Genomic DNA, 20,568 nt, shown 5'->3' on the forward strand with positions numbered 1-20,568 from the left:
AGAGAGAGAGAGAGAGGGTGTAAACATAATGATAACGTTGTGCTCCATTACATCAGAGGTGTCTGATCTTCAGGCATGGAGTGTCAGTGTGGTCTTTCTTCCTGGATAACCTGCCTACGGCGGTACCCTGAGCAAAGTGTGTGTGTGTTCATACGAGTGTGCGTAGGTGTGTGAGTGTGTTTGTGTGGTGTACGTGCAGTGCGTACAGTGCTATTGATCTCCTGTGTGTGTGTGTGTGTGTGTGTGTGTGTGTGTGTGTGTGTGTGTGTGTGTGTGTGTGTGTGTGTGTGTGTGGACATGTTTAACTATTCAGAAGTCCCCACAAGAATAGTAAACAAACAAAAAATACATTTTTTTTGTCCCCACAAGGTCAAATGCTATTTCTAGGGGGTTTAAGGTTAAGGTTAGAATTAGTGTTACTGTTAGAATTACGTTAAGGGTTAGGAGCTAGGGTTAGTTTTAGGGTTAGGAACTAAGGTTAGGTTTAGGGTTATGGTTAGGAGCTAGGGCTTTAGGGTTAGGTTTAGGGTTAGGTTTAGGGTTAGGGTTAAGGTTAGGTTTTTGGGTTAAGGTTAGGTTTAGGAGCTAGGGTTAGGTTTAGGGTTTGGGTTAGGTTTTTGGGTTAAGGTTAGGGTTAGGAGCTAGGGTTAGGTTTAGGGTTAAGGTTAGGGTTAGGATTAAGGTTAGGGTTAGGGAAGGGTAAGAATACGGTTAGGGTTAGGGTTAGGGGTTAGGGGTTAGGGAAAACAAGATTTTGAATGGGACTGAATTGTGTGTCCCCACAATGTTAGCTATACATGACCGTGTGTGTGTGTGTGTGTGTGTGTGTGTGGGAGTGAAGAAGTTGTCTGAATTCTCTGCTCTGCAGTCAGCCCAGCCAGCCACACTGCTCTCTGCTCTCTGCCCTTTTCCAGTCCACACTTACAGAAAATCAATTCTGTTAGCATCGCTTTCTCTCTTTTCTCTCTCTACTGAGAATGACTGGATCAGGACATTGACAGATCAGCCCACTCCATGACCCAATCTCCACTCATCCCCTGGCCTCTCCACTATTAATTGATTCAATTAAACCACAGTCAGCTCACATATGTACTTTTTTCTCTTAATGTATCAGGCAAGGATTTAGGTCCTACCCACTTGTTTTCAGACTGATCCCCGGAGGGAGGGAGGGAGGAAGGGATGGAGGGAGGGAGGGAAGGAGGGAGGGAGATAGGGAGGGAGGACAGGAGGGAGGGAGGGAGGGATGACAGGAGGACAGGAGGACAGGAGGACAGGAGGACAGGAGCCGGGGTGGTGCTGGAATAGCAGCTGAATTATGGAGGAGGGAAGATTATGGAGCATTAAGTATTATTTCCCGTTTTCACTGTTAAACGAGTCCCTAGAGCATGGAGGGGCTTTGCTTGAGCCCTAGTTGGGACACGCACAGGCAGACAGGCATGTCTGGGAGAGAGTTCTTTTGTCGTGTAGCATTTGGGAGGCAGTATGGCGCAAATGACATTTCACTCTCAGGAGCCAATGACATTTCGGCTCCCAAATGTGATCACAGTGATGGATATGGGCGTTAATGTGATACTCCTTGGATGTATATGGGCTATAGGATCAGTGTCTGATATGAATTCTAATGTGATGTCAGTGAGCAACGTGATCATTAAACACAGTAGTCTGCATGGGGGAGACGATGACCTACAACACAACATTCCATCTATTTAGTCTGGGACATGATGACAGTGTTTAGATGAGAAAGGCCATCTTCATTTTTCCCCCACGGAACGAAACGTCTGTCCTCTCCTCCCCTCATCTCTCTCTTCCCTCATTTCTTCTATCCTCCATTCCTCTCCCACTCCACGCATCCCCCTCTTCCTCCTCCCTCCTCTTCCAACTTTTCTTCCTCTCCTCTTCCCTTCTACCACCCCCTCTCCTCTCCTCTTCCCTTCTGCCACTCCCTGTCCTCCCACTCCTCTCCTCCTGTCCTCCCTCTCCTCTCCCCCTGTCCTCCCTCTCCTCTCCCCCTGTCCTCCCTCTCCTCTCCCCCTGTCCTCCCTCTCCTCTCCCCCTGTCCTCCTCTCCTATCCTCTCTTCTCCACTCTACACCAGAGGGTCTTGTTAACGTGCAACCACATGTCATCTCCAATTAGGAAAACCCATTACTATATCATCTGTGTCCAGGCTCACAGCCTTGTCTCAGTCTCTGCTGCTCTGCTGCTCTGCTGCTCTGCAGCTCTGCAGCTCGGCTGGCAGTCACACTGCTGGTAATTACCCAGGTGATTGGAGAAACGTCTGCTTAAACAACTCGTTCATTTCTTCCCCCATGACAGAATGATTAATCAGCAGGCGTACTGTGGCTGTGACGGGATGGGACAGAAGGGAGGGAGGGAGGGAGGGAGGGAGGGAGGGAGAGAGAGAGAGAGGAAGGAGGGCTGCCATCCATCAGTGACTCAGCTCTCAGTGACTCTCAGGAGTCTGACAGACTGTAGGCAAAATAGTCCGTCACCAAAGTAGCATTACAGCGTACAACCAACCCCCTGTGAGGGTCCTGTGGCGCTGTAGTCTAAGCCATGAGATAAACTCTGTTTTGGGGGTCAGGGGTCAGTGTGTGTGTGTGTGGTTTGGTTTTTACTATCCTTCTGGTGACCAGAAGACCTCACAAGGATAGTAAAACAAGGACAATTCTGAGTGGGGACATTCTGCCAGTCCCCACAAGGAAAAGGGCTTTTTTAGGCTTAAGGATTAGGTTTAGGGTTACAATTAGGGTTATAATTAGGGTTAGGGTTAGGGTTAGTTTTATGGTTTGGGTTAGGGGTTAAAGTAAGGGTTAAGGTTAAGGGTTGGGGTTAGGTTTAGGGGTTAGAGTAAATAGGATTTTGAATGGGAATCAATGTTTTGGTCCCCACAAGGGTAGTAAAAGCAACGTGTGTGTTCGTGCATGTACTCATGTGGAAAACTTACCCGGTTGTCTGAACTAGGGATCATGGTGTCAGTCATCCAGGAGCCGAACCTTGACCCTGACGCACGGATGGTGATGGGGTTACTGACGCCAGTCAACTTCCCACAGCCTGCGACACACACACACACACACGCACGCACACACACACACGCACGCACGCACGCACGCACACGCACACACGCACACACACACACACACACACACACAGAGAATAGCGTGAAATATTAAACGGCTAAAGGCAACATTTCAGCTGCAATCCCTTTTTCTGTTAAATCATCAGTTTATATATTCTGTTAAATCATCAGTTTATATATACAGGATTCTGTTAAATCATCAGTTTATATATACAGGATTCTGTTAAATCATCAGTTTATATATACAGGATTCAGTTAAATCATCAGTTTATATATACAGGATTCTGTTAAATCATCAGTTTATATATACAGGATTCTGTTAAATCATCAGTTTATATATACAGGATTCTGTTAAATCATCAGTTTATATATACAGGATTCTGTTAAATCATCAGTTTATATATACAGGATTCTGTTAAATCATCAGTTTATATATACAGGATTCTGTTAAATCATCAGTTTATATATACAGGATTCAGTTAAATCATCAGTTTAGCTCCACATATTACATGAGCATGATCATTTATCTGGGCATCTCTAGACCATTACTGGATCATTTATCTGGGCATCTCTAGGCCATTACTGGATCATTTATCTGGGCGTCTCTAGGCCATTACTGGATCATTTATCTGGACATCTCTAGGCCATTACTGGATCATTTATCTGGACATCTCTAGGCCATTACTGGATCATTTATCTGGGCATCTCTAGACCATTACTGGATCATTTATCTGGACATCTCTAGGCCAGTACTGGATCATTTATCTGGGCATCTCTAGGCCATTACTGGATCATTTATCTGGGCATCTCTAGGCCATTACTGGATCATTTATCTGGACATCTCTAGGCCATTACTGGATCATTTATCTGGACATCTCTAGGCCATTACTGGATCATTTATCTGGGCATCTCTAGTAGGCCATTACTGGATCATTTATCTGGGCATCTCTAGGCCATTACTGGATCATTTATCTGGACATCTCTAGGCCATTACTGGATCATTTATCTGGACATCTCTAGGCCATTACTGGATCATTTATCTGGGCATCTCTAGGCCATTACTGGATCATGTATCTGGGCATCTCTAGGCCATTACTGGATAATTTATCTGGGCATCTCTAGGCCATTACTGGATCATTTATCTGGGCATCTCTAGGCCATTACTGGATCATTTATCTGGGCATCTCTAGGCCATTACTGGATCATTTATCTGGGCATCTCTAGGTCATTACTGGATCATTTATCTGGGCATCTCTAGGCCATTACTGGATCATTTATCTGGGCATCTCTAGGCCATTACTGGATCATTTATCTGGGCATCTCTAGGCCATTACTGGATCATTTATCTGGGCATCTCTAGGTCATTACTGGATCATTTATCTGGGCATCTCTAGGCCATTACTGGATCATTTATCTGGGCATCTCTAGGTCATTACTGGATAATGTATCCAGTTTAATACTAGTACTGAACATGAACATCATTAGAACGTTGACCATGAATAGCCTGTGTCTCAGCTACCGTAGCTACACTTCACATTGCTCTTAGTGATTGTGTATCATCAGTGTGTTGGATTAAATTGATCGTAAAAGTACTCTAGTGGAGAGGTGGCATAACACTCCTATTACAAGTGTTTTCAGAGAGCACTGCTTGACTATTCATTGAGAGAAACAGTAAGTCCTTTATTCTAAATCCAACAGCATCTCAGGTTGTGAACAAATACGTTTAGTATGAAAATATTACAAATGATCTGTATTAGGTTTTTCTTACATTGCCTAGTGAATGTGAATAGCCCTCACAGTATTATGTACATGAAGACTACCTCTAGCCAGTTATAGTAGAGTAGTCCATGCCAAGCCAGACGACATTCAATGCTTTTGGGATGTCAGCATCTTTCTATCAGTATAATGTCCTCCTGGATCTTTACCTAAATGGATATTTATGGGTCTCCACAGATACCACCCACCCCCCACCACCCTCCGCTCTCATCACCTAGTTTCTGCATGCAGGAGTGGAGCCTGGTCTCCAGCAGCAGGACCCTGTGTCTCAGCTCCTCGTAGTCGTAGGCTCCCATCTCCTCCTGGATGGCCATGAGTACCAGCGACAGGTTCCTCACCTCCTCCCTCACCCGGCTGATCTGACGGGCGTCCGTCTTGTACTGCTCCAACACCGGCAGTAGGGGGAGCAGCTGGGTCACCTTGTCCTTCAAATCCTGCAGGTTGGATGGAGAGAGGGAGAGAGGGGTGACAAAGAGGAAGATTAGATTCAGAAAGAGGAGAAACAGTAGAAAGGGGAGTGAGAGAGAGGAGCCACACACAAAGCAAACAGAAGGGTGATGGTAACGGACTGCATTCCAATGCCAGAACTAGTTGCTGTTCTCATGACGAATCCACAAATGTGTTTTCATGCACACTGTTGAACCTGGACTCTATTGTTTCATTCTCCAATGCATTCTTCCTCATCTGGGGACCTACGTCATCTAGCCTATCCTAGCCTCAGCTCCACATCTATGACTGATCTGCTGTCAGGGAGGTGTTGGGGCTGATTTCTCATAGGCCAGTGGTGTATCGATGAAGGGGCAGCAGGAGAGGAGAGGCAGCCTGAGGTAGCCTGCTACGGTGCGTCAATGCAGTCCTGTGCTGTGAGGCTGTTAGGAGCAGCAGGCACATCAATAAAACTAGTCCACCACAGGGGGGGCTGTTTTCTCCTTGTTAAGGTTTATCGTAAATCTGGTGATGGAGCAGCTCTCAGCCCCACAGCGCCACATTATAAATCTCATTTTCCCCCGTTCGCCCCGCGAAAATTCCCTCTCGTTAATCTCCCGTGCCATGCCATCGGCGACGTTGAGCTCCACACATTCATCAGGCTGTCTCACAGAAAGTCAAATGCAGCTTTTACACTTATGCATTTTTTTTCTCGACCCATTGGATTGTGAATGAGTATTTATTCACATTTGGAAAGCTATTGGAATTTGCAGGACTTGGCATATGCTAGTGATATTAAGACGTGTTGATGGATGTGGGGGGGGGGGGGGGGGATTTCGTAAACATTGCAGTGACTTTAATAATAAAACGTGTTGAGAGAGAAACACCATAAGGCCATTCCCCAGGCCCATCCCTGTTGCCGTGCAGAGTCCCAGCAGTAAATCAGGCTTTATGCATTAGGCATTTATCAAAGCATCTTTTAATCAAACCATTTTATGGTCCATCTAATATCCGCAGAGTGTAAGAAACTCATGAAAAGGCCCTGCTGACAGCAAGACAGAAACACAGTCTGATAATAGAGCCTGAGATTCCGCTTGTAGGAAGATAAGGATTAGATACATGTGAATATATATGGCTGTTAACTGAGAACAGGCAGAGAGAGAAACACTTGGGCTTGGTCGTGTGGTTTTAATAATGCAGGAGAGATTGCGCTCAAATTGCCTCCTGTACATGACTCAATTACACTGAAATAGCAGATGAAGATAAGCTATGTGAGTGTTAGTGTGTCATTATGTGTTGTGATGTAGAGGAAGCTGCAGTAAACATACGTTATAAAGCCTGTGCTAGAGTCCAGGATGTTCCTATAGAAAGTTCTTATCAGAAAGTTCACATACATAGTTTAGAAATATGCTTGACGTAGAAACCTGTGTGATTGATTTTCAGAACAGATGAATGGAAACGTGCATGCCATGTGCGTTACCTGTAAGCTCTTGGGGTTGAGGCTTCGGGGGTTGTCTGAGGCAGTCTTCAGCTTGACGTCTACAGCCTTCATCAGGCTCTCTGTGTTCCTCACATACTGAAGGTCCCTGTTGGTCCGCAGGTCCAGCAACTCCATGGACTGGGTGATGTTCTGGACCTGTCAGTCAAACACACACATGCCGTTAGACGCACAGACAGACAGACAGATAGACAGATAGATACAGAAGCCCCGTTTATACCTGGTTCTAACTTGAGTCCTTTGTCCTGATCTTGTCCACATTCCCGATTGTGCCCACATTTTTTGACAGGTGTAGACACTCAAAAGACACAGATCATCCTGCCCAACTCCAGAGGTAGTCAAACACACATTGTGTCTGGATATCTTACTAGTGTAGACCCATCTGTACAAAGAAACCATTTAAATCATCATTATTCCTCCCTCTAAAATCATTGAGAGGTGGCACCATTGACTGACTACATCAATATGTCTTACAATAAATAAATATTATTTTGAAGGAATAGCTGTGAAATAATTTGCATAAATGAAGGGACCAGGAACTCTTGTGACAATGCAGACGGATAACAGACACATTATAATACCCTGTGTAGACACATTTCTGGACATGTGGGCACAATCAGTATGTAGACAAGATCAGGAGGGACCCATGTTAGCACCATGTATAAACGGGGCTAGAGTCAGACCCACACGGAATCAGACGCACAGACTCACAGACAGACACGCAGTCAGACACACACAAAATGACATGTTTATTCAGTGGCCTGTGTTTTCCTTTTTATTAAAATGAGTGTGCTGTGCCGTACTCCCAGCAGTACTTTGCCTTCACTTCCTCTTATCAGAAGTTAGTTGTGTCTTCCTCCTCTCCCCACCAGCTGTCCTGCCCACCCACTGGGACATCCGCCCACTGGAACCGCCCACTGGAACCACCCACTCACAATACACTCTGCTACTGATCTATTCCACCCACACTCTACACCCATTCTCCCACACACATACTGGCCAGGGTTCAACTGGCCAAACCTTATGCAACTAATTAACAGAATGAAATATTCATTTGTGTATTCATTTATGTACATGAATTATTATGGAGTTTGTAGTTCATTCAATGTGTGTATTAAAGTATGTACTGTACATGAATTACACTATATATACAAAAGTATGATTAGTGGATTCGGTTATTTCAGCCACACCTGAGCACAGAGCCATGCAATCTCCATAGATAAACATTGGCAGTGTAATTGCCTTACTGAAGAGCTCAGTGACTTTCAACATGGCACCGTCATAGGATGCCACCTTTCCAACAAGCCAGTTCGTCAAATTTCTGTCCTGCTAGAGCCGTTCAACTGTAAGTGCTGTTATTGTGAAGTGGAAATGTCTAGGACAGTGGTTCTTAACCTGGGTTCGATCGAACCCCAGGGGTTCGGTGAGTCAGTCTCAGGGGTTCGGCGGAGGTCAAGACACACCCGACTCATATGATTCGTGATGACACGCCCCGCTTGGCCATCATTGGCTGCAGGTGATCACGCAACATCGCTTGGCCTATCTGTGCTGCAGGGAATTTGGCGCGCTCAGTAGTCGAATTGTGACTGTCGTGATGGTACGTCGTGTGATTTCTTTCTTAATATTTTAATCCCTTCATACTAACTATGTCGAGCAAAAAAAGAAAGTGGTCGGACGAATATGTACAATATGGATTCACATGTATAACGGAACGTGATGAGAGTCAGCGTCCTAACTGCATGATTTGCAATGCCAAGTTGAGCATTTCTAGTCTAGCACCGGCAAAACTAAGAGAACACTTCCTTAAGCTGCATGGAGATGGACAATACAAGAACACAACGCTCGCTGAATTCAAGGTGAAGAGAGCCATTTTTCCAATTAAGAAGGGTTCGGTGAACGCGCATATGAAACTGGTGGGGGTCAGTACCTCCAACAAGGTTAAGAACCACTGGTCTAGGAGCATAAAATCGTCTGTCCTCGGTTGCAACACTCACTACAGAGTTCCAAACGGCCTCTGGGAGCAACATCAGCACAAGAACTGTTCGTCAGGGGGCTTCATGAAATGGGTTTCCATGGCCGAGGAACCCCACACAAGCCTAAGATCACCTGTTCTCTGGAGTGATGCATCACGCTTCACCATCTGGTAGTCCGACGGACAAATCTGGGTTTGGCGGATACCAGGCGAATGCTACCTGCCCCAATGCATACCGCCAACTGTAAAGTTTGGTGGAGGAGGAATAGTGATCTAGGGCTTTTTTCATGGTAGCATTTCATGGTAGCTAGGCCCCTTAGTTCCAGTGAAGGGAAATCTTAATGCTAGAAACATACAATGATATTCTAGAATCTATACGATTTTATGCTTCCAACTTTGTAGTAACAGTTTGGGGAAAACCCTTTCCTGTTTCAGCATGACAATTCCTCCGTGCATAAAGCGAGGTCCATAAAGAAATGGTTTGTCGAGATCGGTGTGGAGGAACTTGACTGGCCTGCACAGAGCCCTGACCTCAACCCCCTCGAACACATTTGGGATGAATTGGAATACCGACTGCGAGCCAGGCCTAATCGCCCAACATCAGTGCCCGACCTCACTAATGCTCTTGTGGTTGAATGGAAGCAAGTCCCTGCAACAATGTCCAACATCCATTGGAAAGCCTTCCCAGAATAGTGGAGGCTGTTATAGCAGCAAAAGGGAGACCAACTCCATATTAATCCCCATGATTTTGGAATGAGATGTTCAATGAGCAGGTGTTCACATACTTTTGGTCATGTAGTGTGTATTATGAAACCTCCGGTTGTGTGTGACTGTGTGTAATTATTAGTAACTAGCCAGCCGCGACGCCAGACGTAGTCAACACACCTAGTCATCATTAACCCACTGCTAGCTAGCTAGCCAACAGCTAGCCAACCGTTACCGACTAGCAGCGCTGTTGATACTAATACTTTACAACGGAACGATTTGACTAGTGCAGTGTTGGCTAGCTAGCTACATAGTTGTCTTTGTCATAGCTTGATAATTGTGTAGTTTAGTAATTACCGAGGTTAGCTAGCCAGCTATTGCCGTCCCCCGCGACGCCATTTTTCCAAACCCAGCCAACTATTACCGACGAGTAACACTGTAGAAACTAAATACATTACAAAGGAACGTCTTGATTAGTGTTATGTTAGCTAGCTACAAAGTTGCTTTTGTATCATGACAAGGTGTAGTACTGAAACTATCGAGGTCACCTAGCCAGCTACACCTAGCCAGCTACACGTTCAAACAAAGTCAACAACGCAACCACTGCTAGCTAGCCTACTCCACCAGCCAGCAGTACTGTATCATTTTCGTCATTTTAGTCAATAAGATTTTTTGCAACGTAAGCTTAACTTTCTGAACATTCGAGACGTGTAGTCCACTTGTCATTCCAATCTCCTTTGCATTAGCGTAGCCTCTTCTGTAGCTTGTCAACTATGTGTCTGTCTATCCCTGTTCTCTCCCCTCTGCACAGGCCATACAAACGCTCCACACCGCGTGGCCGCTGCCACTCTAACCTGGTGGTCCCAGCGCGCACGACCCACGTGGAGTTCCAGGTCTCCGGCAGCCTCTGGAACTGCCGGTCTGCGGCCAACAAGGCTGAGTTCATCTCAGCCTATGCTACCCTCCAGTCCCTAGACTTCCTGGCGCTGACGGAAACATGGATCACCACAGATAACACTGCTACTCCTACTGCTCTCTCCTCGTCTGCCCACGTGTTCTCGCATACCCCTAGAGCATTGAGCCAGCGGGGTGGTGGCACTGGAATCCTCATCTCTCCCAAGTGGACATTCTCTCTTTCTCCCCTGACCCATCTGTCTATCTCCTCATTTGAATTCCATGCTGTCACAGTTACCAGCCCTTTCAAGCTTAACATCCTCATCATTTATCGCCCTCCAGGTTCCCTTGGAGAGTTCATCAATGAGCTTGACGCCTTGATAAGTTCCTTTCCTGAGGATGGCTCACCTCTCACAGTTCTGGGTGACTTTAACCTCCCCACGTCTACCTTCGACTCATTCCTCTCTGCCTCCTTCTTTCCACTCCTCTCCTCTTTTGACCTCACCCTCTCACCTTCCCCCCCTACTCACAAGGCAGGCAATACGCTTGACCTCATCTTTACTAGATGCTGTTCTTCCACTAATCTCATTGCAACTCCCCTCCAAGTCTCCGACCACTACCTTGTATCCTTTTCCCTCTCGCTCTCATCAAAAACTTCTCACTCTGCCCCTACTCGGATGGTATTGCACCGTCCCAACCTTCGCTCTCTCTCTCCCGCTACTCTCTCCTCTTCCATCCTATCATCTCTTCCCTCTGCTCAAACCTTCTCCAACCTATCTCCTGATTCTGCCTCCTCAACCCTCCTCTCCTCCCTCTCTGAATCCTTTGATTTTCTCTGTCACCTATCCTCCAGGCCGGCTCGGTCCTCCCCTCCTGCTCCGTGGCTCGACGACTCACTGCGAGCTCACAGAACAGGGCTCCGGGCAGCCGAGCGGAAATGGAGGAAAACTCGCCTCCCTGCGGACCTGGCATCCTTTCACTCCCTCCTCTCTACATTTTCCTCTTCTGTCTCTGCTGCTAAAGCCACTTTCTACCACTCTAAATTCCAAGCATCTGCCTCTAACCCTAGGAAGCTTTTTGCTACCTTCTCCTCCCTCCTGAATCCTCCTCCCCCTCCCCCTCCTCCTCCCTCACTGCGGATGACTTCGTCAACCATTTTGAAAAGAAGGTTGATGACATCCGATCCTCGTTTGCTAAGTCAAGCGACACCGCTGGTCCTGCTCACACTGCCCTACCCTGTGCTTTGACCTCTTTCTCCCCTCTCTCTCCAGATGAAATCTCGCGTCTTGTGACGGCCGGCCGCCCAACAACCTGCCCACTTGACCCTATCCCCTCCTCTCTTCTCCAGACCATTTCCGGAGACCTTCTCCCCTACCTCACCTCGCTCATCAACTCATCCTTGACCGCTGGCTACGTCCCTTCCGTCTTCAGGAGAGCGAGAGTTGCACCCCTTCTGAAAAAACCTACACTCGATCCCTCCGATGTCAACAACTACAGACCAGTATCCCTTCTTTCTTTTCTCTCCAAAACTCTTGAACGTGCCGTCCTTGGCCAGCTCTCCTGCTATCTCTCTCAGAACGACCTTCTTGATCCTAATCAGTCAGGTTTCAAGACTGGGCATTCAACTGAGACTGCTCTTCTCTGTGTCACGGAGGCTCTCCGCACTGCTAAAGCTAACTCTCTCTCATCTGCTCTCATCCTTCTAGACCTATCTGCTGCCTTTGATACTGTGAACCATCAGATCCTCCTCTCCACCCTCTCCGAGCTGGGCATCTCCGGCGCGGCCCACGCTTGGATTGCGTCCTACCTGACAGGTCGCTCCTACCAGGTGGCGTGGCGAGAATCTGTCTCCGCACCACATGCTCTCACCACTGGTGTCCCCCAGGGCTCTGTTCTAGGCCCTCTCCTATTCTCGCTATACACCAAGTCACTTGGCTCTGTCATATCCTCACACGGTCTCTCCTATCATTGCTATGCAGACGACACACAATTAATCTTCTCCTTTCCCCCTTCTGACAACCAGGTGGCGAATCGCATCTCTGCATGTCTGGCAGACATATCAGTGTGGATGACGGATCACCACCTCAAGCTGAACCTCGGCAAGACGGAGCTGCTCTTCCTCCCGGGGAAGGACTGCCCGTTCCATGATCTCGCCATCACGGTTGACAACTCCCTTGTGTCCTCCTCCCAGAGTGCTAAGAACCTTGGCGTGATCCTGGACAACACCCTGTCGTTCTCCACTAACATCAAGGCGGTGACCCGATCCTGTAGGTTCATGCTCTACAACATTCGCAGAGTACGACCCTGCCTCACACAGGAAGCGGCGCAGGTCCTAATCCAGGCACTTGTCATCTCCCATCTGGATTACTGCAACTCGCTGTTGGCTGGGCTCCCTGCCTGTGCCATCAAACCCCTACAACTCATCCAGAACACCGCAGCCCGTCTGGTGTTCAACCTTCCCAAGTTCTCTCACGTCACCCCGCTCCTCCGCTCTCTCCACTGGCTTCCAGTTGAAGCTCGCATCCGCTACAAGACCATGGTGCTTGCCTACGGAGCTGTGAGGGGAACGGCACCTCCGTACCTTCAGGCTCTGATCAGGCCCTACACCCAAACAAGGGCACTGCGTTCATCCACCTCTGGCCTGCTCGCCTCCCTACCTCTGAGGAAGCACAGTTCCCGCTCAGCCCAGTCAAAACTGTTCGCTGCTCTGGCACCCCAATGGTGGAACAAGCTCCCTCACGATGCCAGGACAGCGGAGTCAATCACCACCTTCCGGAGACACCTGAAACCCCACCTCTTTAAGGAATACCTGGGATAGGATAAAGTAATCCTTCTAACCCCCCCCCCCCCCCCCCCCCCCCCCGGTTGTTCTACTGGATATTATAGGTGAATGCACCAATTTGTAAGTCGCTCTGGATAAGAGCGTCTGCTAAATGACGTAAATGTAAATGTAAATGTAGACACACTGTGTCCTGGCAGGTGTGACAGACAGGTAGCTCCATCCCCAGAGAGGCTTTGAGGTAACACTAACATTAGCTAACGCTAACCACAGACTGCTAGCTAGTTCCATATTCCTTCTCCTGGCTGGTTTAGATACATGTTCTAGTCAAATCTGCTTCTGCTGTCTGGCGGTCCAGCACAATGAGTCATGCTGCTCCATATCTCTTCCTTATCACACTGAGGGTGGTGATAAAAGCTGTTTAAATGTCTGTCTGTTTAAATGTCTGTCTATTTAAATGTTAGTCTGTTTAAATGTCTGTCTGTTTAAATGTTAGTTTGTTTAAATGTTAGTCTGTATAAATGTCTGTCTGCTTAAATGTTAGTCTGTTTAAATGTTAGTCGGTCTGTCTGTCTGTTTAATTGTCTGTCTGTTTAAATGGCTGTCTGTTTAAATGTCTGTCTGTTTAAATATTAGTCTGTCTTTCTGTCTGTCTGTTTAATTGTCTGTCTGTTTAAATGTTAGTCTGTTTAAATGTCTGTCTGTTTAAATATTAGTCTGTCTTTCTGTCTGTCTGTTTAATTGTCTGTCTGTTTAAATGTCAGTCTGTTTAAATGTTAGTCTGTCTGTCTGTCTGTTTAAATGTTATTCTGTCTGTCTGTTTAAATGTCAGTTTGTTTAAATGTCTGTCTGTTTAAATGTCTGTCTGTTTAAATGTTGGTCTGTTTAAATGTCTGTCTGTTTAAATGTTAGTCTGTCTGTTTAAATGTCTGTCTGTTTAAATGTTAGTCTCTCTCTGTCTGTCTGTCTGTCTGTTTAAATGTTAGTCTGTCTGTCTGTCTGTTTAAATGTCTCTCTGTTTAAATGTTAGTCTGTTTAAATGTCTGTCTGCTTAAATGTTAGTCTGTTTACATGTTAGTCTGTTTAAATGTTAGTCTGTCTGTCTGTCTGTCTGTCTGTTTAAATGTTAGTCTATTTAAATGTCTGTCTGTTTAAATGTTAGTCTGTTTAAATGTTAGTCTGTTTAAATGTTAGTCTGTCTGTCTGTCTGTCTGTCTGTTTAAATGTCTCTCTTTTTAAATGTTAGTCTGTTTAATTATCTGTCTGTTTAAATGTCTGTCTGTTTAAATGTTAGTCTGTCTGTTTAAATGTCTATCTGTTTAAATGTCTGTCTGTTTAAATGTTAGTCTGTCTGTTTAAATGTTAGTCTGTTTAAATGTTAGTCTGTTTAAATGTTAGTCTGTCTGTCTGTCTGTCTGTCTGTTAAAATGTCTCTCTGTTTAAATGTTAGTCTGTTTAATTGTCTGTCTGTTTAAATGTTAGTCGGTCTGTCTGTCTGTTTAATTATCTGTCTGTTTAAATGTCTGTCTGTTTAAATGTCTGTCTGTTTAAAAGTTAGTCTGTTTAATTGTCTGTCTGTTTAAATGTTAGGCTGTCTGTTAAAATGTCTCTCTGTTTCAATGTTAGTCTGTTTAATTATCTGTCTGTTTAAATGTTAGTCTGTTTAAATGTCTGTCTGTTTAAATGTTAGTCTGTTTAAATGTCTGTCTGTTTAAATGTTAGTCTGTTTAATTGTCTGTCGGTTTACATGTCTGTCTGTTCAAATGTCTGTCTGTTTAAATGTTAGTCTGTTTAATTGTCTGTCTGTTTAAACGTCTGTCTGTTTAAATGTTAGTCTGTTTAAATGTCTGTCTGTTTAATTGTCTGTCTGTTTAAATGTTAGTCTGTTTAAATGTTAGTCTGTCTGTCTGTCTGTCTGTTTAAATGTCTCTCTGTTTAAATGTTAGTCTGATTAATTATCTGTCTGTTTAAATGTCTGTCTGTTTAAATGTCTGTCTGTTTAATTGTCTGTCTGTTTAATTGTCTGTCTGTTTAAATGTCTGTCTGTTTAAATGTCTGTCTGTTTAAATGTCTGTCTGTTTAAATGTCTCTCTGTTTAAATGTCTGTCTGTTTAAATGTTAGTCTGTCTGTTTAAATGTTAGTCTGTTTAAATGTCTGTCTGTTTAAATGTTAGTCTGTTTAATTGTCTGTCTGTTTAAATGTCTGTCTGTTTAAATGTTAGTCTGTTTAATTGTCTGTCTGTTTAAATGTTAGTCTGTTTAAATGTCTGTCTGTTTAAATGTCTGTCTGTTTAAATGTTAGTCTGTTTAAATGTCTGTCTGTTTAAATGTCTGTCTGTTTAAATGTCTCTCTGTTTAAATGTTAGTCTGTCTGTTTAAATGTTAGTCTGTCTGTTTAAATGTCTGTCTGTTTAAATGTTAGTCTGTTTAAATGTTAGTCTGTTTAAATGTTAGTCTGTCTGTTTAAATGTCTGTCTGTTTAAATGTTAGTCTGTTTAAATGTTAGTCTGTCTGTCTGTCTGTCTGTCTGTCTGTCTGTTTAAATGTCTCTCTGTTTAAATGTCTCTCTGTTTAAATGTCTGTCTGTTTAAATATTAGTCTGTTTAAATGTTAGTCTGTTTAAATGTTAGTCTGTTTAAATGTTAGTCTGTCTGTCTGTCTGTCTGTTTAAATGTCTCTATGTTTAAATGTTAGTCTGTTTAATTATCTGTATGTTAAATGTTAGTCTGTCTGTTTAAATGTCTGTCTGTTTAAATGTTAGTCTATTTAAATGTCTGTCTGTTTAAATGTTAGTCTGTTTAATTGTCTGTCTGTTTAAATGTTAGTCTGTTTAATTGTCTGTCTGTTTAAATGTTAGTCTGTTTAAATGTCTGTCTGTTTAAATGTCAGTCTGTCTTTCTGTCTGTCTGTTTAAATGTCTGTCTGTTTAAACGTCAGTCTGTTTAAACGTCAGTCTGTTTAAATGCTAGTCTGTTTAAATGTTAGTTTGTTTAAATGTTAGTCTGTCTGTCTGTCTGTTTAAATGTTAGTCTGTATGTCTGTATGTTTAAATGTTAGTCTGTCGGTCTGTTTAAATGTCTGTCTGTTTAAATGTTAGTCTGTTTAAATGTTAGTCTGTCTGTCTGTTTAATTGTCTGTCTGTTTAAATGTTAGTCTGTCTGTTTAAATGTTAGTCTGTCTGTCTGTCTGTCTGTCTGTTTAAATGTCTGTCTGTTTAAATGTTAGTCTGTTTAATTGTCTGTCTGTTTAAATGTCTGTCTGTTTAAATGTTAGCCTGTCTGTTTAAATGTCTGTCTGTTTAAATGTTAGTCTGTTTAAATGTTAGTCTGTTTAAATGTTAGTCTGTCTGTTTAAATGTCTGTCTGTTTAAATGTTAGTCTGTTTAAATGTTAGTCTGTTTAAATGTTAGTCTGTCTGTCTGTCTGTTTAAATGTTAGTCTGTTTAAATGTTAGTCTGTCTGTCTGTCTGTTTAAATGTCTCTATGTTTAAATGTTAGTCTGTTTAATTATCTGTTTGTTTAAATGTTAGTCTGTTTAAATGTCTGTCTGTTTAAATGTCTGTCTGTTTAAATGTTAGTCTGTTTAAATGTTAGTCTGTTTAATTGTCTGTCTGTTTAAATGTTAGTCTGTTTAATTGTCTGTCTGTTTAAATGTTAGTCTGTTTAAATGTCTGTCTGTTTAAATGTTAGTCTGTTTAATTGTCTGTCTGTTTAAATGTTAGTCTGTTTAATTGTCTGTCTGTTTAAATGTTAGTCTGTTTAATTGTCTGTCTGTTTAAATGTTAGTCTGTTTAAATGTCTGTCTGTTTAAATGTTAGTCTGTTTAATTGTCTGTCTGTTTAAATGTTAGTCTGTTTAATTGTCTGTCTGTTTAAATGTTAGTCTGTTTAATTGTCTGTCTGTTTAAATGTTAGTCTGTTTAAATGTCTGTCTGTTTAAATGTCAGTCTGTCTTTCTGTCTGTCTGTTTAAATGTCTGTCTGTTTAAATGTCTGTCTGTTTAAATGTTAGTCTGTTTAAATGTCTGTCTGTTTAAATGTCTGTCTGTTTAAATGTTAGTCTGTTTAATTGTCTGTCTGTTTAAACGTCTGTCTGTTTAAACGTCTGTCTGTTTAAACGTCTGTCTGTTTAAACGTCAGTCTGTTTAAATGTTAGTCTGTCTGTCTGTCTGTCTGTCTGTCTGTCTGTCTGTCTGTCTGTCTGTCTGTCTGTCTGTCTGTCTGTCTGTCTGTCTGTCTGTCAGTCAGTCAGTCAGTCAGTCAGTCACCTGTGGACACCGAGATTCGGGCTGGGCCTTGGGATGGCGATAATTGACAGTTAATTAACATAAACGTGTTTAGAATCTCCAGGACTCCACGCACACAAGCTGCATACAAGCCGCTGATGCGTGCGCCTTTGGAACATAAAAGTCTAATAAATACAATTAATCTACACCATCACAATAAATCCATTATTACTTTAGGCAGGGCTAAAGAAACACTATGATATGAAGAAAATGTATTTCAGAAGAACTGAAAATGAGTTGGCCTACTGTATGTTATCTTGCTGTGCGCCCATGACATAGACTGTAGCCATGACATAGACTGTAGGCTAGTTCATTTAGCAGACAAGATATGCTTATACAGTTGAAGTCAGAAGTTTACATACACCTTAGCCAAAAACATTTAAACTCAGTTTTTCACAATTCCTGACATTCAATCCTAGTAAAAATTCCCTGTCTTAGGTCAGTTAGGATCACCACTTTATTTTAAGATTGTGAAATGTCAGAATAATAGTAGGGAGAATGATATATTTCAGCTTTTATTTCTTTCATCACATTCCCAGTGGGTCAGAAGTTTACATACACTCAATTAGTATTTGGTAGCATTGCCTTTAAATTGTTTAACTTGGGTCAAACATTTTGGGTAGCCTTCCACAAGCTTCCCACAATAAGTTGGGTGAATTTTGTCCCATTCCTCCTGACAGAGCTGGTGTAACTTTTTTGTAGGCCTCCTTGCTCGCACACACTTTTTCAGTTCTGCCCACAAAGTTTCTATAGGATTGAGGTCAGGGCTTTGTGATGGCCACTCCAATACCTTGACTTTGTTGTCCTTAAGCCATTTTGCCACAACTTTGGAAGTATGCTTGGGGTCATTGTCCATATGGAAAACCCATTTGCGACCAAGCTTTAACTTCCTGACTGATGTCTTGAGATGTTGCTTCAATATATCAACATAATGTTCCTTCCTCATGATGCCATCTATTTTGTGAAGTGCACCAGTCCCTCCTGCAGCAAAGCACCCCCACAACATGATGCTGCCACCCCCGTGCTTCACGATTGGGATGGTGTTCTTCGGCTTGCAAGCCTCCCCTTTTTCCTACAAACATAACGATGGTCATTATGGCCAAACACTTCTATTTTTGTTTCATCAGACCAGAGGACATTTCTCCAAAAAGTACGATCTTTGTTCCCATGTGCAGTTGCAAACCGTAGTCTGGCTTTTTTATGGCGGTTTTTGAGCAGTGGCTTCTTCCTTGCTGAACGGCCTTTCAGGTTATGTCGATATAGGACTCGTTTTACTGTGGATATAGATACTTTTGTACCCGTTTCCTCCAGCAACTTTACAAGGTCCTTTGCTGTTGTTCTGCGATTGATTTGCACTTTTTTCACCAAAGTACGTTCATCTCTAGGAGACAGAACGCGTCTCCTTCCTGAGCAGTATGACGACTGCATGGTCCCATGGTGTTTATACTTGCGTACTATTGTTTGTACAGATTAACGTGGTACCTTCAGGCGTTTGAAAATTGCTCCCAAGGATGAAGCAGACTTGTGGAGGTCTACAATGTTTTTTCTGAGGTCTTGGCTGCTTTCTTTTGATTTTCCCATGATATCAAGCAAAGAGGCACTGAGTTTGAAGGTAGGCCTTGAAATACATCCACAGGTACACCTCCAATTGACTCAAATAATGTCAATTGGCCTATCAGAAGCTTCTAAAGCCATGACATAATTTTCTTGAATTTTCCAAGCTGTTTAAAGGCACAGTCAACTTAGTGTATGTAAACTTCTGACCCACTGGAATTGTGATACAGTGAATTATAAGTGAAGTAATCTGTCTGTAAACAATTGTTGGAAAAATTACTTGTGTTATGCACAAAGTAGATGCCCTAACCGACTAGCCAAAACTATAGTTTGTTAACAAGAAATTTGTGGAGTGGTTTAATGACTCCAACCTAAGTTGGTTTAATGACTCCAACCTAAGTGTATGTAAAATTCTGACTTCAACTGTAAGTCCCATGTCATTATTTTATAATATATGATTTTATAGTATGGAGAATATAATTGAACTTATAGAAAGGATATTTTTACCATCCAGGAGCAAGTGGGCATATGATGTGGCTATGTTGAGCGTAAAAATGCTAATTTGCTACAGTAGATTTCTATGCTAGATTTAGAGTTATTTGGCAACTTTAGTTGTGAATGATACAAACCTTAGAATGTCTTAAATCAAAACAAATATGGGCTGCATGATGTGACTATAGGCTATTGATGATTTGAGAAAGTTGCAAAAAGAACTTGAGCTTTGTTATTTGCCTCAGGCTGCACAGCTGTTCTCTCATCTAGTGATCATATTTTCATCCTCCTCTTTTTAGTGGCAACCATCAAAACTCTGCTTTCACACAGGATTGCATATAGAAGGAATGGGGAGAGAGAGGAGGAGATGGAAACGCACTGTGGTGAGATATTCTCTATCTAAAGGTAATGTGTCAGCCTATTCATTATGAACATATAAAAAAGGCCCTATTACTAGGCTATTCCAAATCAAATACAAATTCACTATAATTGTAGGCTATCTCTGGAAGCCACCCTGCACAATCAATTAACCAATAGCATCGCCTAGGCCTATACATTCTCTCCCAGATTAATGGATATACATTTTGGAGCGTAGCATAAGGTAACTAGACCATCGAGTATGCATAATACCACATTCCAAACTCAAAGACGATAACTAGAATTTGGTGAATTTTGGAGTATAGGCTATGTATTGTATAACGGAACAATAGTTCATTTAATTCAGTTTTTTTGTTTCCGGGCTTGGGCTCATATATAGGCCTATGGTATTCACAAGCTCTAATAGTATGGGTGTTTTGAAAGAATCAACACCTTAGGAAGTCCATTTTGATGTGTTTGGCTTTGAAACAACATCCAGAATGAGCATGTTGTCCACTCAGTTTCAACCTGCTGTTCAAATCAAATCAAATGTATTTATATAGCCCTTCTTACATCAGCTGATATCTCAAAGTGCTGTACAGAAACCCAGCCTAAAACCCCAAACAGCAAGCAATGCAGGTGTAGAAGCACGGTGGCTAGGAAAAACTCTGTTGAAAGGCCAAAACCTAGGAAGAAACCTAGAGAGGAACAAGGCTATGAGGGGTGGCCAGTCCTCTTCTGGCTGTGCCGGGTG

The 20,568-nt window shown here is 43.2% G+C and overlaps 1 protein-coding gene across 1 annotated transcript in view; it reads right to left on the reverse strand.

Moving 5' to 3' along the window:
* The window catches only part of LOC115194565 (noelin-2-like), a 56,311-nt gene that overhangs the window by 13,177 nt on the left and 22,566 nt on the right, over positions 1 to 20,568 (reverse strand). The window contains exons 3-5 of the mRNA XM_029754398.1: positions 6,761 to 6,916; positions 5,069 to 5,288; positions 2,892 to 3,053 (exon numbers count right to left, since the gene is read on the reverse strand). Coding sequence (XP_029610258.1) covers positions 2,892 to 3,053; positions 5,069 to 5,288; positions 6,761 to 6,916 — 538 coding nt within the window. The remainder of the gene's footprint in view (positions 1 to 2,891; positions 3,054 to 5,068; positions 5,289 to 6,760; positions 6,917 to 20,568) is intronic.

The sequence above is a fragment of the Salmo trutta genome, chromosome 1 (genome assembly GCF_901001165.1).
Source record: "Salmo trutta chromosome 1, fSalTru1.1, whole genome shotgun sequence".
Lineage (NCBI taxonomy): Eukaryota > Metazoa > Chordata > Actinopteri > Salmoniformes > Salmonidae > Salmo > Salmo trutta.